This window comes from Acomys russatus, chromosome 13 (genome assembly GCF_903995435.1).
Source record: "Acomys russatus chromosome 13, mAcoRus1.1, whole genome shotgun sequence".
Classification (NCBI taxonomy): domain Eukaryota; kingdom Metazoa; phylum Chordata; class Mammalia; order Rodentia; family Muridae; genus Acomys; species Acomys russatus.
Genome location: NC_067149.1, coordinates 54,337,211 through 54,362,592, shown reverse-complemented (window position 1 = coordinate 54,362,592; position 25,382 = coordinate 54,337,211). Strand labels below are relative to the sequence as shown.

The 25,382-nt window shown below is 48.2% G+C and overlaps 2 protein-coding genes across 2 annotated transcripts; both read right to left on the bottom strand.

The window, feature by feature from the left end:
- Positions 1-4,086: 4,086 nt before the first annotated feature.
- Positions 4,087-14,099, bottom strand: Tex52 (testis expressed 52). Its single transcript, XM_051155437.1, has 3 exons — positions 13,851-14,099; positions 9,187-9,737; positions 4,087-4,589 (listed from the first exon to the last, which is right to left on the bottom strand). The coding sequence occupies exons 1-3, from the start codon at positions 13,983-13,985 to the stop codon at positions 4,295-4,297; spliced, it is 981 nt and encodes a 326-aa protein (XP_051011394.1). The 5' UTR covers positions 13,986-14,099; the 3' UTR covers positions 4,087-4,294.
- A 1,065-nt stretch (positions 14,100-15,164) lies between these two features.
- Foxm1 (forkhead box M1) lies at positions 15,165-24,270 on the bottom strand. Its single transcript, XM_051155443.1, has 7 exons — positions 23,726-24,270; positions 22,642-22,793; positions 20,486-20,677; positions 18,549-18,677; positions 17,607-17,651; positions 17,022-17,091; positions 15,165-16,672 (listed from the first exon to the last, which is right to left on the bottom strand). The coding sequence occupies exons 1-7, from the start codon at positions 24,228-24,230 to the stop codon at positions 15,486-15,488; spliced, it is 2,280 nt and encodes a 759-aa protein (XP_051011400.1). The 5' UTR covers positions 24,231-24,270; the 3' UTR covers positions 15,165-15,485.
- Between the last annotated feature and the right edge of the window lie 1,112 nt (positions 24,271-25,382).

The following is a 25,382-nucleotide window of genomic DNA, read 5'->3' as shown; positions in this document are numbered from 1 at the left end:
GGCTGCTTCAGGGTGTGGCATGCCAGGTATGTGCAGGGAGATGGGTTCCATTCCTTCTTCCTCTCAGATCTCCAAGTATGAAACAGTAGGCCCTTCAGGCAGACCCAGTTGCTGGGCGCCTTCCCCCTAAAGTACTTTCTGCTCTTTCACACTCTAAGGACAGAGAGTAAGCAAACAAAAACCTCCATAGGATGCTTATAATCCCAGGATGTGGGAGCCTGAAGTTAAAGGGTCACCAGTTTGAGGCCATCCTGAACTACATAGTGAGTTGCTGATGAAGAAGAGAGTAGAGGAGAGGGGCAGAAAGAAAAACGGAGGTGGCGGGGTGAGAGGTGGTATATTACACATGCTTTTGGATATTCAAGAACATGGTACTTAGTACACGTTGGCTCAGTGTACCTGCTGCCAAGTCTAATGACCTGAGCTCAATCTCTGGGGCCCACTTGGTGAAGAACAGAATAGACTCCACAAGTTGTCCTCTGACCAGACACACACACACACACATACCACACACACATACACACACACACTCATAACACACACACACACACAGAGTTTAAAAATTAAAGCATGGAGCTAACAGTTATTTCACTCTGGCAAGGACCCTTGTCTGTCACATGACCAATACACTCAGTTGAGGCACATGCATGAGAAGAAAACATAGACAACACAAAGCCAGAGAGCGAGTGGTGTGGACTGGTCTTGCTCATTTATAGCAGTTGGTTTTCGTGAGACTCACTCACTCATTTTTTGAGACCAGCATTCATTCATTCTGTGGGGAGGAGCTGTGCCCTATCACCTTACACAATGCCACACTAGAGACTACACTTTTTTTGTTGTTTTGTTTTTTGTTTTTTTGTTTTTCGAGTCAGGGTCTCTCTGTGTATCCTTGGCTGTCCTGGACTCGCTTTGTAGACCAGGCTGGCCTTGAACTCACAGAGATCCACCTGCCTCTGCCTCCTGAGTGCTGGGATTAAGGGCATGCGCCATTGCACCCTGCCTAGTGGCCTAGCATAATGTTTTTATCTTTTTTGCAAAAATGTTGTGAAGAGCTCAATGGCCATGGGGTTCCCTGGGTCTGCAGGCCTTGCTGAGGCTAAACCAGGCTGGCTTGAACTCAGATCCACCTGCTTCTGCCTCCTGGGTGCTGGGATTAAAGGTGTGCACCACCATACCTGGCTCCTAATCATTAAACTTCCCAGCTAAACCTGCTGGCTCCTTTATTCTTTTTCCAAAGCTGCATGTTGTCACACAGACAACTTCCGTGTGTGTCTTCTTCCTCCCAGCAGCTTTGAGATTTACAACTTGCCTGCTCTGCAGTTTCCTTTTAAAATCTAATAAATTGTCCGTGACCTTCAAAACAAAATTTTGTGGTAAAACACACAAGACTTACTCTTTTTTTTTTTTTTTGGTTTTTTCGAGACAGGGTTTCTCTGTGTAGCCTTGGCCATCCTGGACTCACTTTGTAGACCAGGCTGGCCTCGAACTCACAGCGATCCGCCTGCCTCTGCCTCCCGAGTGCTGGGATTAAAGGCGTGCACCACCACGCCCGGCTCTACTTACTCTTTTCACCAGTTATAAGCATGTGAGTCAGGGGCATTAGCGACACACACTATGTTACACTGCCATTACCACTATCCAATTTCAGAATTTCTTTATCATCATCCCAGCAGGAATTCTGTACACATTAAGCGGTTACTCCTGACCCCTCCCACAAGCCCCTGGGTCTCCACTTTTTCTGTGAATTTGCCTACCCCAGGACTTCATTCATCATATAGTCTGTTTTGCCAGGCTTCTTTCGCTTGCCATGGTGTTTTTTACTTTTGTCTTCATTGTAGCGTTTATCAATACACTGCTCCTTGTTATGTGTGAATAATAGTTACTTTATTCTGTGGATGGTGGTGGACAGATTCACAGTGGCATACACTATGCCAGTGTTTGTCAAGAGCTTCACTTGTGTTATTCCCTTCTCCCGCTGCTCCAGCCCCCCCTGCCGTTATTTATAGCCCAGTAGTTTCCATTGTGCAGAAAACAAACCCCAAATCCACAGGGACACAGTTAACTTTCACACAGGTCTTACAGCTGCTGAATGGTTGAGTTAAACTCTGGGGTGTCTTAAGTTCTAAGTGCCTGCAGAACTTTAAAAAAAAAAAAAAAGGTAGAGGCAGCAGGGCGGGTGCACTCTGGAGACAGTCCAGGACAGCCAGGACTATTATACAGAGAAACCTAGTTTTGAAAAACAAAAACAAACAAAATCCAGTGGTGGAGGCAGAGGGATTTAAGAGAGATGGATGAGCAGGTAAGGGTGCTTGTTGTTCTTGCAGAAGGTTCCAGTTCAGTTCTTAGCACCACTATCAACAACTGCCTGTAGCTCCAGCTCTAGAGAACTGGACACCCTCTTCTGGGCTCCGTGGGCATCTAAATGCACATACACAAACCCACACAAACTCATATACAAACACATAAGTAAAAGTAAAATGGGTTGTGGGCTGGAGAGATGGCTCAGGGATTAAGGGCACTGCCTGCTCTTCCAAATGGACCCCGGGTTCAATTCCCAGCAACCACATGGTGGCTCACAACTGCCTGTAACTTCAGTTCTAAAGGATTTGACACCCTCACATGAATGCACATAAAATAATAATTTTTTTTTTAAAAAAAGAGAAGTAGGGACAGATTAGTGGGCAAAAAGGCAGAAGGCCACACACCTGAGAATATGTAAAGGCCACTCTCCATGGCCCCTTCCACCAGGCCTTGCAGGACCCCTGCCACCTGCACCTCTGTCAGAGGGGACTCCTGACTATTATCTTATATGGCCTTCACTTCAAGCCTTGTCTCTGATGCCCCCAGAGTCAATGGTGAGACCTTTGAAGTCAACGGCAGCTCAGGTCCAAGGCCCTTAAGTCACTCTCAGATGACTGTTGCCTTTCTGTGGGAATCTCTGTGACCATGACAGCCAACAGAGTAAGAATTTGTGAGAAGCAAAAAGGCAGTTTGGTTCAACATGACACAGCAGCCTATGTTGGTTCAAGCTTCGGGAGTCTGACCTTGAGTAGTTTATTTTAGGAATATTTAAACACAGCACTGTTTGAGCGGTGGCGCATGCCTGTAATCCCAACACTCAGGAGGGAAGGCAGAGGCAGGTGGATCTCTATGGAGTTTGAGGCCAGCCTGGTCTACAAAGCCAGGCTAGGACAGCAAAGGCTGCACAGAGAAACCTTGTCTCAAAACAAAACAAAAAAACAAGCAAACAAAAAAACACACCAAAACAAACCCCCAAAACACCGCAGAGTTTGGTGAAGATTTTTTTTTTTCTGGTGATGATAATTAACTCAATCCTATGTGCACAACAAAGCGTAAGACAGGACCACATCAAAACTTTGTGAAGTACAACTGACAAGTGACATAATTCATAAAGATGGGTCCTATAGAGTGACTGAGAAAAACAAGGTCATGATAAGGCTCTGGGGAGGAACTGGTGTGGTCTCAGGCGCACAGACTATCAACCATCTCCACTCCCAGCCTTCTGGGCAGAAAACAGGTTACACAACTCTCCCTTTGAAGAGACAACCCTGCGTTTAACATTCCTGGTTCCCCTAGTGCCTCCTACACCTTTCACCTTGAATCTCTGCTTTGTTGACTCTTGCCCTCCTGGAGCAATGGCTGCCTTCCTCAGGCCTGACTCTCCTGTGTCCAGCACTATCTGCCATCAAATTCTGCAGGGGGGATCTTACAACTACCCAGTGTATCCAGATATCAAATGGCACAGAGAGGTCAATAAGGGTTGTTGGTTTTCGTTTTGTTTTTGTTTTGGCCAAAGAGGTTTTTCTGTCTCCTACCCAATCTCAGTGTCACCGTGAATGTGTTCTGAGACTAGAAAACTTTTCTTTATATGTGACAGGAATTGAACTTAGGACTTCGCTCTTGCTAGGCAAGTGCTCTACCACTGGGCTACATTCCCAGCTTGCTATTCTTTACCCACATTTTTCACCCTCCCCCTCCCCCACAACAAACCCATCACTACTCCTTATTCTATCCTTAAGAGCTCCTCGCTACAGATATTCTAGCTGCCCCACCTGCTCTCCCTGCCCAATTCTCCCACACTATGATGAGTCTTCCAAGGACAACACAGAACAGCTCAGAGCTTCAGTAATGTTTCCAGGAACCTGACAGAGAGGTGACATGAGCCCAAAAGGTTATTCTGTAGAAGCCAGAGTCCTCGGTCGCCTAAGGTTTCTTGTTGAAGAAGGCTGTGAACCCTGAGCCCCACTGTGCGCTCGTCCATCTGGAGACTCTTTTAGACGTCTCCGGGTCTCCTTTTCTTCTTTTCCTCTGCCGTTTTAGCAGGCCCGGCCTTGGACAGGTAGTAGAGGGGCATGGCAACCCGGTCCTTAAGCAGGGTTTGGTAGTCCTTCACAAGGTCTTCACTCAGGGGCGCGCTGGGCAGTCGAGCTAGTTTTAGGACCTTCTCCTGATAATGAGGCTGAGGATTCGGGCAGGGCCAGCTCTTGGTGAAATTATTGGGAAGTGGGTTGGGTAAGATCGGCATGCCCCAAGGCTCAAGCCTTCCACCAGCAGATATGCACTGAGACCTGTTGGGAAAGCGGTTCAGAGACAGCAGAGTCAAAGGTAGGAAGCAGGCGTGGCAGGGAGAGGTGAGAAGAGCAGGTGACAGTTCCTATCAGCTATTTGGGGATCAGGCTATGCACCTCATGGCCTGCGTTTTAGCTGTGTGTTGTGGCATCAGGTCAGCCAGACTGTCTATCTGTACACATCTCACCTAGATTTTTTTTACTATGCTTTTGGTTATATATTTTCATTGTTTATTAATTTTATTATGTTATGTGAATGAGTGCCGGCATGTAGGCATGTGCACCACTTGTTACTGGTGTCAGTGGAAAGAAGAAGAAGGTGTCAGATCCCCTCAGATTAGAGTTACAGACATTTGTGAGCTGCCTTGTGGGTGCTGGGAATTGAACTTTGGTCTTCTGGGAAGAGCAGCCAGTGCTTTTAACTGATGAGCCATCTCTCCAGCCCCACACCTAGATTATATATATATACACACAGTGCTAGGGCTCAAACCCAGGGTCTTATCTGTGCTTGGCAAGCACTCCACCACTGAGCTACACCCCGACCTGATTATGGGCTCTTGGCATCCTCTGTTCTTCTTTTCATGTCAGTGTGTGGTGCACGCTGGTCTCCATCTTGAGATGCTCTTGCCTCCACCTTCAGAGTGCTAGGCCCACAGGTGTCTACCACCATGCCTGACTCTGTCGCAGGGTTTTAGCTAGATCCCAGCTGTTCTTCACGTCTCCCCTTTGCTACTAAGGCACTGTAGGTGGGAAGACCGCTGAACTCAGTGTAGCGTAGCAGGTGACTTCCTCTTCGTTGCTGGCCTGTAGTAGTAAATTGAACAGTAGCAAATTGACTTCAAAACAAAACAACACGGTTGAGTATTAGCACATTTTCTGAGTTTCAACTGGCTTTGTGCCTGGTTCAGCAGAGATTCCTGTCTGCTGCTTTGGGTTTATTTGAGGTGTGCAGTTGCACACCCTCAGAATCACCCCAGAAACTTTTTGGGTTGTTATTGTTATACTACTACTAATAATAATAAATAATTATGATGATGATGATGATGTTGGTGCAAAGTTGGAACTTAGAGCCTCTTGCATGGTAGGCAAGAAACTATATTCCTGAGCCATGCTCCTCCCCCTTGTTTTATTTTGAAAAGTCCCCCAGGGATGCAGCCCAGCAGTAGGAACCTTGCCAAACACGTCTAAGACCGACTTGAGTTTCTATCCAGAGAGTCCTAGGGATTGAGATAGAATCCCCCAGAGCCCAGATCATGTCCAGTTTCTGTGGTGCTAAGTGTTAAACCCAGGACTTCATACATGCTAGATAAGCACTTACCAACTAACTGAGTGTATGCACCCCCCCCCCACCTCTTTTTTGAAAGAGGGTCTCATGTAGTCTAGACTGGCCTCAAACTTACTATGTAGCCAAAGACGGCTTTGAACTTGTGATCCTCCTTAGTCTCACACATTAGTTACCAATAATCTTTATATATGGACAGAAAGCCAGGGTCCCTAAGGTACTCATCTAAGAAAGTCACCAACCACTGGTGCCATATTTTAAAAATTGTATGTAGATAGACACGTGTGTGTGTGTGTGTGTGTGTGTGTGTGTGTGTGTCTGTGTGTGTGGTGTGCAGATGGGGATGCAGAGGCTAGAGGAAGCCATCAGTGCCCTGCTACATCTGCCTGACTCCTTTAAGATAGGGTCTCTCACTGAACCTGAAACTTAACCTTTCAGCTAGGCGGACTGGCCAATGAGCTCCCAGAATCTGCCTATCTGTCCTCCAACATTGCTGGGGTTACACGTACACATGGCTGTGCTGAGCCTTTTCTACACGGGTACTGAGGCATGGAACTCAGGTCCTTATGCTTGCACAGCTAGTGCTAACCCACTGAGCCATCTCCAAGTGGGTGCCTGCGTGCTAGCTGGAGGTGCAACTTGGTCTTGGACACGCTAAATAAGTATCTTGTCCCCGAGCTGCACTCCCAGGAGTCACTGTTTTTGTTGTCTTGTTTTTAATAAAAAAATTTCTAGGTGTAGTGGCACACACCTTTAATCCTAGCTTTGTGAGTTCCAGAGCAGCCAAGGCTATAGAGAGACCATATTTTAAAAGAATTCTCTTAGGGCTGGATAGATGACTCAGTGGTCAAGAGTGGTCTACCAGAAGCAGAGTTCAGATTCCAGCTTCCACATCAGGACGCTCACAAAAGCCTGTCACTCCAGCTCCAAGGGATCTGATACCCTTTTCTGGCCTCCTTGAGCACCTGTATACGCATACACACACACATACACACACACACACACACACACACACACACACACACACACACACACTTGCATGCACACACCCCTGTGAGTGACAGGCATGGCATTGGGGGAGCTGTGTAATTCTCAAAACATTCCCTCTAATGTCAGTCTCTGCTGGGACCACTCTAGCTGGGCCTGCATGGTTCAAGCCCCTCCTCTGTGACTTTCTGAAGGCTTTCTAACCTTCTGTCAAGCATTGAGGAGTAGAGGGCCACACTCTAGCCTACAGTAGTCCTGCCTGCCTCTGAATTTCTAAAACATCACATTCCTAATATGTTTATCATATATTGGGCTGGAGAGATGGCTCAAAGTTTAAGAGCATTGACTGCTCTTCCCGAGGTCCTGAGTTCAATTCCCAGCAACCACATGGTGGCTCACAACCATCTAAAATGAGATCTGCTGCCCTCTTCAGGCAGGCAGGCACATATGCAGGCAGAACACTATGTAATAGATAATCATAATGGATTTCATTGTTATTCCTGTATATAACACATTTTGATCCTATTTACTCTCGCTCCAATTTTACTATACATGCTGCCGAAGCAAGCACTCTATTCACTCATTCCTCCCCCCCCCCCGGCCCCCCATCCCCGTTTTTCAAGACAGGGTCTCTCTGTGTAGCCTTGACTGTCCTGGAGTCACTTTGTAGACCAGCCTGGCCTCGAACTCACAGCAATCCACCTGCCTCTGCCCCCCCCCCCCCCCCACCAGTGCTGTGATTAAAGGGGTGTGCCACCACCGCTGGGCTTTCTATTCACTCTCAATTACCCTTTCTTGCCCTCCTTTCCCAGGAATCCCTTTCTTCTTCTCAACCCATGTGTATGGCCCACTGCTTTTCATCAGGCGCATGGGCTACATCCTTGAAAGAAATCTCTTCTCCAGGAGCCATCAACTTGTCCTTATTAACACTCATGCATCTGCCCTGCCCCGCAAGATAACATCTAACTTTGGTTCAATGTCTTTCTCCCATCTCTCTTTTCTTTTCTGTGTGGAGGAGAGAGCCCAAAGCCCTGAGCCTGTAAACCAGTACCCCACCCCCACTCCCCTTCCCAAGCTGCACTCCAGGCTCCTGGTGTGCTGCTTTTACATACTGACAACCCACTGCATCCTTACCCAGTGAGGTGTTTCGTTTCTGCTTTCTCTGTTAATGATGGACTTTATGGGCCAGGTGTGGTGGTATGTGTCTACAATTATAGCACTTCAAGACCAGTCTTGGCTACATGAGACTCCAGCTTTTAAAAAAAGATTTACTGGGGGTTTGATACTCTTGAGCCTCAGGCATGGAACGCATTTCTGTATCCTCCTTCTTTTTTGGGAAAAAAAAAAAAAAAAGGAAAAGAAGTCAGGCATGGTAGCACATGCCTTTAATCCTAGCACTTGGGGATACAGAGGCAGGTGGATCTCTGTGAGTTTGAGGCCAGCCTGGTCTACAAAGTGAGTCCAGGATATGTCTTGAAAAGAAAAAAGAAAAAAAGGAAAAGATGGAAGGAAGGGAGGGAGGGAAGGAGGGAAGGAGAGAGAGAGAGAAGAGAAGAGGAGAGGAAAGAGAGAACAGGAGAGGAGAGAGAGAAGAAAGGGGGCCTGGAAGAGATGCCTCAGTGGCTAAGGGCACTGACTGCTCTCCCAGTAGACCCAGGGTCAATTCCTAGCACATACTCAGCTGCTCTCGACTGTCTGAAACTCTAGTTCCTAGGGATCCAATGGCCATTTCTGGCTTCCTCGGGTATTAGGTGTGCATACAGGCAAACCACCAATACACATAATTAAAAAAAAAAAACATTAAAAAAGGAAAAATGACAGCCAGCCATGATGGCATACATATGTAACCCTAGCACTCAGCAGGTGAAGGCAGGAGAATTGCCAGTCAAAGCCAGCCTAGCCTATACAGTGAGATCCTGCCTCAATAAAACAAAAGAGATGCAATAGTGACCCCCCCCACACACACACATACACACAGACACTGACACACACACACACTTTGGGCGCTTTGCGGGTGCAGTATGGTTTTGGTAGCTATCTCTATCTTTTGAAGGCAGGAACTAAATTATTACATTTCTCAGTATCCCTAGGCCAAGCAGATGTTAAATTCATAGTATGCTGCCTCCATTTTTAGTGCCTTTCCACTGGCTATTTTCCCCTGTGCGCACACCATGTATTTGCATGGCCATGGGTTCCAGCTCCACAAAAGAAAAGGTGCAGGTTTCCATGAGTGGGAGGGTTGAAGAAGCAAATTAAACTACCAGAAATGAGGTGAGAGTGAGCACACAAACACAGGCAGTATCACTGCCCGAGAAGGGGTGAGCTTACTTCTTGTAGTTTGGTGGGGGCAGAATATTGCCATGGGCATCAAGTGGAGGGGCCCTCAGTTCACTCCGCAGCTTGAGTTTCTCCACCTCCTTCAGCTCTCTGACTGTTCTCATAATAACCTGCTTCTTTCTCTTCGTGTCCATAAAGATGGGGGTAGCACTGATGAAAGTCAGGAAGCTATGTGGGCCCATACGGGAGGGCGGAGGGATGGCAGGCTGTGCAGCAGGGAGGCGATGGGCGTTGGAGTGAGTCAACCAGCGCCAGACATTGCTGTCATAGGGTGTGTCTGGCCTGGTGGGGAAGGTGGCAGGCAGACGTCCCACATCTAGCCATGTGTGAAAGCCCCAGGTGTGCTGGGCTGCATCCTCCCCAGGATACTGTATCTGGTGACGTACTTTAGACTTCATTTCTGTGCATGGTGGCTGCTTCAAGGCCAGCTTGTGGTAGCTTTGCCAGGTGAAGCCCGGAAACTCCTTGGCTTTTTGGGGGAGGAGGAACTCACGCTGAATCCGAGTCTGACCGGTTGGGAAGGATTCTCTGGCATTGACCATCTAGGGAGACACGAAAGGGAGCCTAGGATGGCTGTGCCAGCAGAGGACCAGGATGCTGCAGAAGTGCTCTGCTCTCCTTCCTAGGCACAAGCTGCCAGCCTCCGCCAGCCCAGGACTCATCAGAACGTAGATGACCCCCACAAGAAGGCATGTCTCCAGAGGTGTGTGTGTGCGTGCACATGTACACTCATGTGGGTGCATGTGTACACATATACGTACGTGTATGGAAGTCAAGAGACAATCTTGGATGTTGCTCCCTCATGAACCATCCATCTTTTGTTTTTTGAGACAGGGCATCTTTCACCGGTCTGGGAATTATTGGTCCACCTGCCCACTAGCCATCAAGCCTCCGGAATCCACCTCTCTCCACCCCACCCCAGCCCTGGGATTACAAGTGTTACCATGCAAAACTTTTAAATTACTTGTAAAAAAAAAAATACTTAGGAGTATTTTGCCTGCAGATATGTATGTGTACCATGTATGGACTTCGTAATCTCTGAGATCAGAATCCAGGGGATCCAAAGGGACAGGTCCTCTGCAAGAGCAGCAAATGCTCTAAACCTCATGCGAAGCTTTTATCTATCTATCTATCTATCTATCTATCTATCTATCTATCTATCTATATCCATCCATCCATCTACCTATCGAATGACTTCTCGGGATTGAAGTCTGGCCCCCATGCTCTATAGCAAGCACTTTACAAACTCTCCCTTTTGATGGCACCAGCTGACAGGAACTAGAATCATACAGAATGCTCGCCTCTGGCACACGTGAAAGGGTTTATCTAAATTAGGTCCACAGAGGTGGAAAGAGCCATATTAACTCGGATGCCACTACGCCGTGGGCAGGGGTCTTGAACTGAGTAAAAAGCAGAAAGCAAGTTGGGCAGTAGCATCTATCTGTTTCCTGTCAACAGTGTAAACAGCTACTTCAAGTTCCTGCCATTGACAGACACCTGAACTGGGCCAAAACCAACCCCTCTTCCCTTTGCTTGTCAGGTGTTTTGTTTCAATGAGACAACTGCTGCAACCCAGAAGCTACTGCACTATCCCCCTTATCATTTCCACAGACTTATCAAACCATTCCTTTTTCATTGATCACATTTTTGTCTTGATTTCCCACTCTCTCAACTTCCACTCTTGTTTTTTTTTTTTTTTAAGACAGGGTTTCTCTGTGTAGCCTTGGCTGTCCTGGGCTTGCTTCATAGACCATGCTGGCCTCACAGGTGTGAGCCACTGCACCTGGCTTCAACAGCCACTCTTTAAAAATTAAATATACTACACAGGTGTGGTGACGTACACCTTTGATCACAGCACTCAGGAGGCAGAGGCAGGGAGAGCTCTATGAGTTTGAGGCCAGCATGGTCTACAAAACAAGTTCTAGACCAGCCAGGACTGTTACACAGAGAAACCTTGTCTTGGGGGAAAAGAGTGTGTGTGTGTGTGTATTTATGTGTGTGTGTGTGTATCTTTAGTTTAAAATGTTAAAAGAAAGTCGTGTGGGTATCTTGCCTTTGTGTACATCTGTGCATAACATATGTGCCTGATACCAGAGGAGGCCAGAAAAGACATCAAATACCCTGGAACTTGAGTTAAGACATGGTTATAAGCCACTATGTAGGTAGTGGCTAGGGGCTTGTAGAGCAGCCAGTGCGCATCTCTCTAGCCCCAACTTGCTTAAAAACTGTTTAGTGTATGTGTGTGTAGTATGTTAGGGTGTGACTATGGAAGTCAGGACAACTTACAGAATCACTTCTCTCCTTCCACCATGAGATCTGGGAAACTGAACTCAGGTTCACGTTTGGTGGCAAATGCCCTTACTCTGAGTCATCTCATTGCTCCCATCTTTCAGTCTTCACCACATTCACCTCCATTCTGACGTCCTCTTATGTATACCAGTAGACACATCAGGCCTAGGAGTTGAACCATGGCAGCCCTTCTAGAAGCCTGCCTCCCCTTGTTCATGGCCCTAAGGAGGCCAGGTGGCTTTCCACTCCTGAGTCCACTTCTTACCTGCTCTGTCATCGGCACTTCCTCTTAATTTCTCATTAGGTCAGATGGTCCAGAAGGGCATCTAGAATGTTCTTTCCCTACCATGTGTGCTCTTTTCCCCACACCCCCATGAGCAAACATGCTCTGGTTTGTGTAAGTGGCCCTCAAGGGCTCATGTAAAAGGTTAGGTTCCAGTTTGAGGACTGAGTGGGAGGCAACAGGAGCTAGGTTGAGGGCCTAATGGAAGTTAGGCCACTGGGAACATGCTAAGATGGACAGTGGGACCCAGAGCCCTGTCTCTTTGCTTCTGGATGCTCATGAGGCGAGCAGCTGTTTTGCCATGCTCTTCCTCCATTTGTAGCCTCACAGGTCCAGAGCAGCAAGGCCAGATGACCACATGGTGAAAGAAGCCTCTACCATGAGCCTCACTGAACTTTTCCTCTTTTGAGTTACCCCAAGTATTTTGTCACAGCGGAAGAAAACTGACAAACTCAATTGGGAACAAAGTCCCTATTTCAGATGTAGAAAGATATGTTACTGAGAATTGAACTCAGGACCTCTGGAAGAGCAGCCAGTGCTCTTAACCTCTGAGCCATCTCTCCAGCAACCACCTGGTGACTCATAAACATCTATAATGAGATCTGGTGCCCTCTTTTGGTGTGCAAGCCCACATGCAGCCAGAACATTGTATACGTAGTAAGTAAATCTTTTTTTTTTTTTTTTTGGAGACTGGGTTTCTCTGTGTAGCCTTGACTGTCCTGGACTTGCTTTGTAGACCAGGCTGGCCTCGAACTCACAGCAACCCGCCTGCTTCTGCCTCCCGAGTGCTGGGATTAAAGGCATGCGCCACCACCACCCGGCAGTAAATAAATCTTAAGACCCTGTTACAGAAAGGAATCCATACAGGGCATCAACTGATGAGGAGAGCTTTGGTTTGAGCTGTGTTCAAATTAAGTATACCTAGCTATGTGTCTGACCAACACAGAAATGTGTCTCTTTTAAAGTGTTCCTCCCTCTCACTCACTCTAGGGCTTTCCTCACTCCAAAACCCCACCAGTTTCTTAAGCATCACCCCCTGAATCATATTTCTTTAAAATTAAGACACCTTGTGCACACACATGCACATGTCTGAGGGCAGCTTGAGGGAGCCTGTACTTCCACCATATGGGTTCCAGAGCTGGAACAGCCCGGCACAGCAAGTATCCTTACCACCTCAGCCATCTTGCTGGCCTGCTTGTATCTTTATTCCTTCCTTCCTCTTTTATGATATAAGGTCTTATTTGTAGGCCAGGTGGACTAGGCCGATGAATGCTAAAATCACAGGCATGCCCCACTGTACCTAATTCCCTAAGTCTTTCCTACAAGAGCACTCCAGAGGAAAGGTTGGAGAGCTAAGGCAAACATGCCTAGTCTATTCAGGGCATGACGATACATGCTAGTAACTGCACTTAGGAAGTAGAGCAGATCTGCACAGGTTTGACAGTAACCTAGTCTAGGTGTGCACTTCAACCAGGCCTACACAGGGAGGTTCTGCCTCAAAAATAAAGTCAAACAAAACCCAAACTGGACATAATGGCACAGATCTGTAATACCAGCCTTTGGGAAGGTTAAGACAGGGCTACTCCAGGCTAATAGTATCAGGCTAGCCAGGGCTACATAGCAAGACTGCCTAAAGTAAACAAATACAAACACTCTAAAATCTAAAAAAATGCAAGACCATAAATGCTGAAAAATCTTTTCTCCTGGGCAAGAGTATGGCTTTACAAGTGGCAAATGACCTTTTTAATTAACATCAGTCAAGTCACACATCCTAAAAATACTGCATGCATTAAATCACCTTCAGGCTGTATCTAAGGTATACACGAAGCAAAGGAATTTCATGTTAAGTTTTGTGTCCTTTCCCAAGATCGTTTATAACATGCATACAAATACTCCAAACCCAAAAATAAATCCCCAAGCTAAGTATTTTTGGTCCTAAGCCCCTCTAGATAACCTGCTAGGCAGGTTTCTGAGCTCCAAATTCAGGGCACCATAGGAAGAAAGCAGAAGACAGCTATGTACCAGGGAGCCTACAGCTCAGGACAAGCTGACAGGCTGGCTGTGGAGTGGGGCCCCACTCTACCTGCATTAAGGGCTCTCTGACACAAGCGGCGCCCACGCTTGGCTTTTGGAGGGATCTTTTTGAGCTGCTGGCCATTCTTCCTCTGAGCCACAGAGCCAGGAGGGGAGGCTTTGGGGGACAGCCCTCTGTTACCATTGTTTGCTGCTAAGGTTGCTATGGTGATGCTTCCTGACTGGTGAGGCTGGGAGGAGGCATTGCCTGTCCTGAGAGGCTCTTCAGTCCCTGATGCTTTTCTGGTGAGGTAGGGAAGGCGGGGAGGAGGGAAGGCAGTGCTCTGTCAGTTCTGGTTACAAAACTTGGAAACTGGAGCTGCTTCTGGGAAGGCACCAAGGAAGCAGGCTGGCTCCTAGGGTTGGGGCTGGGATAGAGGTGGTAATGAGACACCTGCAACCCAGCTTTCTGGCCTGAATGTTGAATCAAGTGGGAAGGAAATGGAGGACTACAACTGCTGTTACCAAGGAATCAACAAGGGCGGAAGTCAGATTCCAGTCCCATAGAACAAGGGCTAGGGGTGGCAGGGAAGAGGTGGACAGCGCAGGGAACATTGGGGAAAACTGAATTCTGTGTGATACAGGATCTCATGTAACTAGACTGGCTGATCCTCCTGTCTCTATCTCTCAGAGGCTGAGCTTACGTATGAGCCATCACATCAGACAACACTGGCAATTTCAGTCAGAAAAGGCTGTAGGAGGAAACATCCACCAGAGGTCTGTGGAGCAGGCCCAGGCTTTGCCCACCATCTCCAGGCTCCACCCTCACCCTCATTCAATTCCTCAAGACCAGCAGTGCCACCTGTTTTATTCACTAGGTAGTTACAGTAGTGTTCTTGTGCTAGCTTGTACAGTGGGGCCTAGGGTGACATTTTGCAAAGCTCAGGTGCAGGTTAAGGAAGCCAGGCAGGTCAGGGGTCAGCCTGAGTTCTCGATGCTATACTCCCTGGCATGATTGGGAACACTATCAGAGAAATACCTAATGGGATTCATGTAAGTACCCACGCTTTGCTTCAGGCGCACTGTCTCCCTACACCCAAATCCAGTAGGCTTTTCACCAGGATTTCTTCTTGCAGGGCCACTCACTTGGAAACATGGGGATCTGTGAGCGAAGGGCAGTAAATGGGATCCTGGCAAGCCAACCTGTATGTCTAGAAGCCTACAGCAGAACCCACCAGTGTGAAGACATGTACTGCAGGTCCTTCCTGAAAAGGCCACAAGCAGAAGCTGAGTGCAACCTCTTGTCACCCTACCCACCCTGGCAGTCTTTGAATAATGATCTAAGGAAATACACTTAACATTTATAGGGGGCAGTGTAAGGGACTTACACCATTTACAAGGTTACCCTGCCAGGAGCAGTGGGTGACTAACGGGTACTTCCTGATCATCACTGCTTTCGTCACATCCACCCTTCAACTGCCAGCAGAGGAGAAACTCAGACTCTCTGGGAGACTCTATTGCTTGCATAGGTCTCAGCAGTGGCTTAGATGTGACTGTCATCTTGGCATAATTAGGTCAAGGGGCACAGCTCAGCCCTTGCTTCATAGCTTCTCTCAGACAGCTTGGGGTACACCGAGCCGTGCACTATCCAGGCACACACGTGCCAGGAGCAGGCAGCTTGGGCAGCAAGGGTAAGGCCCGGCCTCTATCGAAGCTCAGGGATGAACTGAGACCAGTTGATGTTGTCAGAGCCCAGAGGGTCATCCTCTAGGCCAGGGAAACTGATGTCTAGAAGGATCTTGCTGAGGCTGTCGTTCATTGTGTCCAGGACCAGGCCTTCTGTGAGAGAACGGTTGGCTGAGAGACTGGGAACCTGTGGCTCAGGAGAGCCTGGCTTGGGGACCTCCACATGGGGGGGCGGGGAGCTGCTAAATGGGTCAGAGGCAAGGTCAAAGGGTTCTGAGTTGAGGAGCTCCCGGGGTGAGTCAAAGAGGGGAACACTTTTCAGAGGTGTAGTGTTCAGCTCCATCAGCCCCAGGGAGTCAGGCAACGGACCAAAGGTGCCCTGGGGGGTTCGTACTGGGCTGAAATCTAACCCCCCAACTTTGGCTGGGGGTGTGAGCCTCCAGGACTCAGAGTCTCTGGAGAGTATAGACTTGCTAGGAGTGGAGGAGATGGGCAGTGTCTCCTTGATGGGGGTCTTGAAGGGTCCTCCCTCCTCTGCAGGGCAGCTGAGCTGGGGCGCAGGCTCTGAAGACTCTGCCAGGAGGAGGGGTTCCATGGCTGGCTGCAGTGTGCTGGGGTCCTCTGAGAAGAGCAGTTCAGGCTCATCCAGACTGGGTGGCTGAAGGTGCTGTTTCCTCCGAGACCGGCTCACCTCCCTCTTCTCTCTCCGCTTAGTCACCAGCATTTCTGAGACACACCGGGTTGGGGACTTGAGCCCACAGTAGGACTTCTTGGGCTTTGGGGTAGGAGAACAGGAGGAATCTTCCCAGGAGTTGGACAGTTCCTCTTTCAGGGATGCACACGGAGAGGGCCACTCTTCCAAGGGAGGGCTCTCCACTTTGATAGGCCTCTCCTCCCCAGGCTGGATCTCTTCCTCCTTAATAGACTGGACAGGAAGCAAAGGCAACAGCCCTTCTCCTAGCAAGGGCTTCTCCTCCTTTGCTGGTTCTGCAGCAGGAAGTGGAGCCATCCCTTCGCTGGCTAGCAGCACCTTGGGCGCAATGCGGACTCGCTTGCTATGACGAGCAAGCTCTGAACTCATAAGTGAAGCTGCCAGAGGCAACGGCACCTTCACCGAGGGCTGTAACACCAGGGACTGGTTCACTGGGAACTGGATGGGCACCAGGTATGAGCTAACCCGCGGGAGCAGTGGCTTCATCTTTCGCCCTAGGAGGAAGCAGGAGAGATCAGAGGTAGCACATCAGTAGTAGAAGGGTCTACTGCTTCCCACTCCAGGAGCTCTGCTCAGCTGTGGGCTCAAATCCCTTTTGAGTTAGATTTTTTTTGTTTGGCTTTGTTTGTTTTTTGTTTTCTCTTTATAGTCCTGGCTGTCCTGGCCTTGCTTTGTAGACCAGTCTGACCTTGAACTCACAGAGATCTGCCTGCCTCTTCCTCCCGAGTGCTGGGATCAAAGGCTTGTGCCACCAAGCCTGGCCCCCTTTTGAGTTAGAGACATAATGTGAAGATGGGCCCCAAACCAGTACTGGGTGGGTCTGAGGCCCACTCTCATACTCACGGGCGCCCATCGGGAGTTCGGTTTTGATGGTCACATTTCTACGGAGCTCAGGATTGGGTCGTTTCTGCTGCTGCTTATGGGGAGAGAAAGAAACCTGGACTAGCAAGGGAAGGGGAGAAGCACAACCCACCAACCTGAGCTGATGCAACTGGCCTAACAACCCAGAACGAAAAGCTGGTTTGAATGACGGACGCAGGTAGGTACAGTCTATCAAGCCATGCTTAGGAGAAGGGGACACCAACAGACATATGAGGGCATGAAATGCTACACCTTACCCACACTTCTCGCCACCCCCACAGAAATGCAATAACTATCTGAGAGACAAAGAAAAGCCAGGCTGACAGAACAGGTTGCTGCCGCCACCTACAAGGCCCATGCCATGCGCTTGTCCTTGCAGTGGCAGGTCCTGCAGTGCTCACTTTTGCTCTGCTCAGCACACCTTTGTGGTGCTGTGTTTAGAGCTAGCAGCCACAAGGCCAAACAGTCCCCTCCCCACATCACAGCTTCTCTGCCCACTAAAGCCATGCTGAGCAGTGAAGGGAAATAAGTAAGGCCAAGCCCCGAGCCAGAGGAAAAGAATCTTACTGATTCCAAGTGCTCGGGCGATTGTGGAGACCCTGGTTCCAGTGGCTGGTGGCGGCCAGGCATTGAGGGAGAGAAACGAGATGAAGTTACCACTAATGTGGTCGATCTGCCCAGACCAGGAAGAAGCCTATCTGACGAGTGCCAAGGCACACCATGGATAATGGTCCCTTCCAGGAGAACAGTACAGCAACAGCATCCTTATGGACACTTAGAAGTTCCTAAAACAACTTTTTTTTCCCCTCTGAAAACATATTTTATGGCTCCATTTCTGTTCTCTAGACTTAAAGAAGTGATTCTTTGGAGCAAGGTTGAAAACACAAATTACAGAACTGAAGAGATAGCTCAGTGGGTAAGAGGGCTTGCTATATAAACATAAGCATCTGAATTCAGATCCCAGCTCCTACATTAAAAAATAAAAAAAGCCAGGTAGCCATGCATTTGCCTATAACCCCAGAGCTATGAGGGGGAGGGGTGAAGGTAGGCAGATCGAAGGGGTTTGATAACCACCAGTGTAGCTCCGGGTTCCATAAGACCCCATCCCAAGGAAATGAAGAGAGTGGTAGAACTGGACATCCAAAGATGTCTTCTGGCCTCTGCACAAGCCAGCATGAGCACTTGCACACAGATGCCCTGTACCCCCTCCCCCAATTACTAGGCCCATCCCAGATCGACTGATCAGAACCCCACGTGAAAGACTGAAAGCTGTGTGGTCTACTTACAGGACTTGGACCAGAACAGTTCTTTTTGCACTCTAGTCTGACACAAAGGAGCATGACTTGGTATCTGTTAGCTGTCCTCAGTTCAGAGCAGTATGCAAGTCATTAATTGGGTGACTGGCTCCTGCTGTCCCTCCATCAGAGATCATGAGGAGGAACACTGCTTCTTTCCAGGAGGCTCTATAACCACCGACTCTGACTCTCCAGATGAAACAAAGACACTTACCTTAAACACTTGGTCCAATGTCAAGTAGCGATTGGCACTTGGGTGAATGGTCCAGAAAGAGACCTTGCCATTGGCAGATGTCTCCCGAACAAACATGTCATGGAGAGAAAGGTTGTGACGAATAGAGTTCTGAAAGAGAAAGGTATGCAGTTATCAGCTCGGTTAGCTTTGGAAACACCACTCTTGGAGTGAACTGGGAAAGGCAGCAGAGTCTCCCACTTTGCTCAACAGAGGCTTTGCTCAGGTCCTGCTGGCAACCCTCTTCCTGATATGCCATGCTGCAGAGCTGACCTCAGCCATACACCCCAGGAGCTAAAGACTGCTGACACCCCCCCAGTTGGTGACCAAAATAACAAACCATAACAACAAAAACCAGATCTGGCCTATCTCCAGATTCTTAAAGTCTAAGGCTGGAAGCTTCCCTTGCTATACTTATCTCTATCACGGTGCAGGACTGAACAGGAACTTTGTACCTGCAACTCTGCCTCATCGCCTGTATAGAAAATGGAGACATGCTAAGCTGGGTAGCCAAGAACCAGGTGTGTTCCAGAAGTGTTATCATGCCCTTTGGCATCCACTGCACAGTCCCCAGAGAAACACTGAAGGTGCAGGAACAGCAGCAGGAAAAAAATCTCTACACCTGGGCACAGCGTCACCTGTCAATATTCCATTTAGGAAGATGCAGAGTTCAAAGCCAGTGTGCATTACCCAGCGAGGCTCTATCTCAGAGACTGGACCATACCAAAGACAACGGAAGCACTGCTACCCTCGGCCTGAGCTTCCAGCAGCCCAGGTGTCAGCACTGCAGACAAGCAGCACATGACAGGATGCAGACAGGACATGAGGTCAGATGATGGTTCAAGCAGAAGTCAGATGAGGTCAGTCTTCCTAGAAAATCTGACTTCAAATCCAGGCTCATTTTTGTTGTTGTTGTTTGCTTTTGTTTTTTTTTTTTTTCCGAGACAGGGTCTCTCTGTGTTAGCCTTGGCTGTCCTGGCGTCGCTTTGTAGACCAGGCTGGCCTCGAACTCACAGTGATCCGCCTGCCTCTGCCTCCCTGATTAAAGGCGTGCACCACACTCCCAGCCGAATCCAGGCCCTTATGCACGGCAAGTTAAAGTACTTTGCCACCAAGCTGCATTTCCAGCCTGACAAATCCCATTTCTGCCTGAGCTTTTCTTTCTTTCTTGGTTTTTCAAGTCAGAGTTTCTCTGTGTATCCCTGGCTGTCCTGGAACTCACTCTGTAGACTAGACTGGCCTCAAACTCAGAGATCCCCCTGCCTCTGCCTCCCAAGTGCTGGGAGTAAAGGTGTGTGCCACTACTGCCTGAGCTTTTCTATGTAAGGGACTGAAAAGAGGGTAAAGGTACCTGCTGCCAAGTCTGAACTCATTCCCAGAACTCACAACAAAAGAGAAACAACTCCAGCAAGCTGTCCTCTGACTGTAGCGCACACACCCCTCCTCCCACAGGCAAAGAAGTAAACGCAAACATAATATACACAGGTACTGTGTGATTCTGACATCAGACTCCCAGGCATCTGTCTCAGAGTTCCCATGTATAAGATGAAAAACAAGACAAAACCTGCCCAGTCGGGCATGGTGGCACACACTTGCAGTCCCATCCACTCCTGAGTTTGAAACAGGAAGTTTGTCAGTTTGAGGCCAGCCTAGAACACGTAGAGAGAAAAAGAAAAGGCTCTGTGACTAAATGTCACAGGAAGTTAATCTTGGGGCCACGAAGCTCATTGTTGTTATTTTATGTTTCTTTTAGTTTTTTTTTAGACAGGGTTTCTCTGTGCAACAGCCCTGGCTCTCCTAGACTCGCTTTGTAGACCAAGCTGGTCTCGAACTCACAGAGATCCAATTAGGGCACAATCTGAAGCATCATGCGCAAGTTAGACCAGAATGACATTGACATTGGCTATGGGACATAATACCTTCCAGCCTGGCTTGGCAATGTGCTTAAAATAGGGAAAGTGGTCCTCAATCCAAGTGTAGATATCCTTCAAGGTCATACGCTTTCTCTCCGTGCTATTGATGGCGAATTGTATCATGGCCATATAAGAGTAGGGTGGCCTCTCAGACATAGAGTCTTGCCAAGATGTTGATGTTCTGGAGGGCTCTTCAACCTGTGGGGTAAGAGAAGCCAAAGGGGAGGAGAACAGAGAATGACACAGAGGGGTTCATCGGAGCCACTCCTCAGCCTCAGTCTGCTGAGAACATCCAGTGGTTCTCAATATTCCTCATGTTGTGGTGACCCCAGCCATGAAATTGTCTTTGCTGCTACTTCATGACTAACTTTGCTACTGTTATGACTCCTAATATAAATATCTAATATGCAGGATATCTGATATGGGACCCCAAAGGGGTCACGATCTACAGGCTGAGAAACAAACTCATTCGACACCACAATTTCATAATGGAATATGGAAAAGTTTTAAAATCAGGCAAGATGTTAGTCTGGGGCCAATCAATTAGGAGCCAATTCCCTTCCATGCTTTTCCTGAAGTTAAATTGCCTGATAAGTTAGAGGCTGGGGACAGAGCTCAGCTGACTGAATACTTGCCCAACATGCATGAAGGCCTGGGCTTGATCGCTAGCATCACATTAAAAAATGGTCCTGGTGGCACATGTCTGTAATTTCAGCAATGGGGGTCGGGGGTAGAGGCAGGATAATCAAAAGTTCAAGGTCATCTTCAGCTACATAGTCTTTTCTAAACCACTCTAGGCTACACAAGACCCTATTTCAAAAACAAAAAACAAATGGGGTCTCTTCCAGTTGATTATCTAGATGGGGTCCCCACAATCATTTGTATGAATCCATGCCCATTTTCAGACTTGCAGGTTCAAGGACATAGGTATGGGCTCTATTTGTAGTCCTGAGAACATGTGAGCCCATCCTGTTTCAGTGTTTGTATAGAAGAAATAGTTAAAAGTGTGGGACAAACGCTTTCAAAGGACAGATTTGGATACGTCTTAGACAGAAGCCTATTCATTCATAGTCTAAAGTGTACCGCTGTATGTTTAAATATACAGTTCAATTAACACAAAGGTCCCATCGAATTAACTTTGCTATTAATATTATAGTGTATCTCCTAATAAGAGTGTCCTGTTTATGATGCTACATTCAGTTCATACTGTTGGGATGCCACTTTAAAAGTCCAAATGGCTTCCCTAACTAAGACCCTTAAACATTTCCTGAACATCTACTAAGAGATACTAAACCCAGTAGTAGAGAAATTCAAAGTAAGCCAGGACTCTGCCTTCAGTGAGCCACAGATGGGGACAGAAAAGCAACTCAGACATCATGGAGCTGGCTGTGGTGGCAGTTGTAGCTTCTCAAGGGCAGGAGGAAGGCCCAAGCAAGGTCACTGTTAGCCAGATCCCACCTCAAAGTGAAAATAAAAAAGGGCCGAAAAATGTAGCTTGGCTGTAGTCTTTTTTGATTGATTTTGAGACAGGGTTTCTCCGTGTAGCGGGGCTGTCTTGGGACTCACTCTGCAGATCAGGCCTGCCACTGTCCCAGTAAAGGTACACACCGCCACCACTAGGCGAGGGGCGTAGTTGTACTATGCTCAAGGTCTTGGGTTCACTCTCTAACACCTCCCCGATTTGTTTTTTTTTAAAGAAACATTACAGCTGGATGTGGTGGTGTATGCCTTTAATCCCAGCACTGGGAGGCTGAGGCAGGTGGATTGTTGTGAGCTGGAGGCCAGCCTGGTCTACAAAGCGAGTCTAGGACAGCCAAGACTACACAGAGAAACCCTGTCTCAAAACAAAACAAAACAAAAACCAAACAAACATTACAAAGAAAAGCACTAAGTAGTACTAGTACAAGAATTTGGACTTTCTGCTCCAGCAGCGCCTCGATCCATTTTCCTTCTTAGAAACCCCAGCACTGCTGGGCATGGTGGCACAGCCTTTAACCCCCACGCTCAGGAGGCAGAGGCCAGCCTGGTCTACAAAGAGAGATCATGACAGCCAAGGCCACACTGAGAAGCTCAGCCTCAAAACAACAACAACAACAACAACGAAAACAACAAAAAAGAAATGCCCAGTTCTGACTTCCCTAATGAGTGACAGAACAGTTCACCTTAACTTGATTCTGCTCCAGGTGACAATTCTCCTTCTCTTCCATCTCCTGTTTAACGCTGCAGGGGCCCAGCCCGTCAGAACTCATCTTTCCGAGCCACTGAATATTGGTTAAGCTGCTGTCCAGCATGCAGCCTGCTGCTTCAGTGCCAGCTAGAAAGAAAACAACCCAAGACTCCGTTAACAGCCTCTTCAGATGCCCTGCAGCTCTACCAAATCGATAGTTGGAAATAACCCCTCCAAGACCCATACTCTAAGGGACAGGGACACATGGTAAACCACTGTGGCTCTAAGTTATTCTGCTCCATGATTGATGTCAGGAGAAATTCAGGAATAATGTATCACATTTCAACGAGCCAGATGGAACCTTATGCATCTGTCAAGGCAACTTTTGGATAGCTACACAAAAACGTCACTTTTCTTTGCTAGGCTTCAGTTTATTTCTTTAAAATGGAGATTTACTTCCTTACAGGCTGTGGTGGTTTGAATGAGAACGGCTCCCACAGGCTCATATATTGGGATGCTTAGTCACCAGTGAGTGGCACTATATGAAAGGAGTAGGGGGTGTGGCCTTGTTGAAGGAAGTGTCACTGGGCTTTGAGGTTTCCAAAGCACATGCCAGGCCCAGGGTGTCTCTGCCTCTGTTGGCCCACAGATCAGGATATAGCTCTCAGCTACTGCTCCAACAACTGCCTGCACGCTGCCATGCCCCCCACCATGATGATAATGATCTAAACCCCTGGAAATGTAAGCTAACCCCCACCCAATTAGAGGATTTCGTTTATAAGAGTTGGCTTGGTTATAATGTCTCTTTAGGGTAAGAGACCAGTGACTAAGACACAGGTCAATAATAAATAATAAGCCAAGCAACCAATCCTTTTCCAATGCAAAGAGAGCAATAGGAATCCTACATTATTGCAACCCTTTCAACAGTGCTGAGATGGTCTGCTCAAAGTTTCAGAACAAAGAAAAGCAAGTCTTTTCTTTCCTCCAGATCCCTGTCTACCACAGACCTCAGCATAACTGGCCTTGCCAGTGAGGAGAAAGGACAGGCTCCAAACCTCTTTGCTTTGCAGACCACATACCACAGCTTTCCTGTCTTTGCCTTGGAAGGGCTCCAGGTAGCCTGGGAACAGGCACACCCTTAGCTGCTGGTTTTGGTCCCAGTGTCTCGGTGATCACGTCTGTCCTCTGGGAATCATTGCTGGTTTGGGCTTGAGGCTGAGGTCCAGGAGGGTGAGACGAGGTCCCCCCAGAGCTAATGAGGATGAACTTGTTGGGTCCACTGCTGCCACTCTCCTTCCCTTTGGCAGTTAGAGCTGTGATGATGCTCTGGATGTCAGCATTGTTGGGAATGGCTACCACCTGTGTGTTGGGCATGGTGGGGTGGTTGAGAATCTTGATTCCAGCTGGAAACTTGCAAGCACTGGACTCTGCCACCTCCCGGGAGGCCTGGGCTTGAGCAGGCTCCTGCTGGGCAGGGGATCTCGTTGCTTCTTCCTCTGATGCTTCGCCCAGGGCATTTTGATTAGGAAGGGGCAGCCTCCGTCTTTTGAGAATCAGTGGCCGACGGGGGCTGGTTCTCATCATGAAGCTGTGCGCTCACTCTCCATTGAGAATCACAAGTGTTGACCCTGCAGAGGGCAAGGAGCTCGGTATCACACGTGCTGGCCTGAGACAAACTCTACACGAACAGCCCAAATCAGAGGCTCAAGGGCCCATGGGAACGCTGTCTGGACCTTGTTGAGCCCTCTGACAATAAGGACAGAAGCTGGGCTTGTTGCACACTTGTAATCCCAGCACCTTCCAGGTTCAAGGCCATCCTCAGCCAGATAGTGAGAGCCACGAAAAAACAAAATAAACAAATTCCTATTACTGGCCAAGGAAAGCTAAAAATTGTAGCAAGCAAGCAATCCAGGAAGGGACATGGGACTGGACTGGAGTCCATGGTCGCCTGGAAGCTTAAGAATGTTTGCCCAGGCCAGGGATACAGCTGAGTGATAGAGTGCTTGCTTAGCTTGTGCAAGGCCCTAGGTTCAGTTCCCAGTACTACAAAAAAAAAAAAAAAAAAAGCAAACTTGTTTTGGTTTGACAAGATGGTTCAGTGAGTGAAGCCAGCTGCTGCTAAGCCTGACTGAGCACCTGAATTCAGTCCCTAGGGCCACAATGGCGGAAGGAGAGAACCACCTCCTGAAGGCTGCCCTCCAACCTCCACACACACACTGCGGCATGTGGGCAAACATCACCACCACCCCAATAAAAATGTAAAAAAACATCCTTTAAAAATGTTTGGCCAGGGGCTGGAGAAATGGCTCAGCAGTTAAGAGCACTGGCTGCTCTTCCAAAGGACCCAGGTTCAATTCCCAGCACCCACACGGCAGCTCACACCCGTCTGCAGCTCCAGTTCCAGAAGATCTGACAACTTCACACACACAATCAGACATACAGACAATACACCAATGTACGTAAAAATTAATAAATAAAAATTTTAAAAAATGTTTGGCCAAAGAAGTGAGCCATCTACAGAAATGTGGACGTGTCTGCCACTGTCCACTAGAATTAGGGTCACTTGGGATAAAAGACGATGCGTTGGGTGGACAAGTGGCAATTAGGGGTCCTGATAAAACTGATTCTGCAGCCCAGTCTATGACATCGCCCTGGCATGCTTGTATCTGTGCCGGTCAGAGGATCAGTGTGCACAGAGCCAGAGGCAGGAGGTCCTGTTGCTACACTGCTAGTGAG

Bases quoted from the DNA above. Each gene is read 5' to 3' on its own strand.
- Tex52 (XM_051155437.1), bottom strand. From the start codon at position 13,985: ATGGTAACAGAGGGCTGTCCCCCAAAGCCTCCCCTCCTGGCTCTGTGG. The intron at 9,738-13,850 runs GTAGAGTGGGGC...GTGTCTCCCTAG, and splicing joins TCAGAGAGCCCTTAATGCAG to ATGGTCAATGCCAGAGAATC. The intron at 4,590-9,186 runs GTAAGCTCACCC...CTTTCCCAACAG, and splicing joins CCCCCACCAAACTACAAGAA to GTCTCAGTGCATATCTGCTG.
- Foxm1 (XM_051155443.1), bottom strand. From the start codon at position 24,230: ATGATGAGAACCAGCCCCCGTCGGCCACTGATTCTCAAAAGACGGAGG. The intron at 17,092-17,606 runs GTAAGATTCTTT...CCCCATAAGCAG, and splicing joins CGCCCGAGCACTTGGAATCA to CAGCAGAAACGACCCAATCC. The intron at 16,673-17,021 runs GTGAGTATGAGA...GCTTCCTCCTAG, and splicing joins CGAACTCCCGATGGGCGCCC to GGCGAAAGATGAAGCCACTG.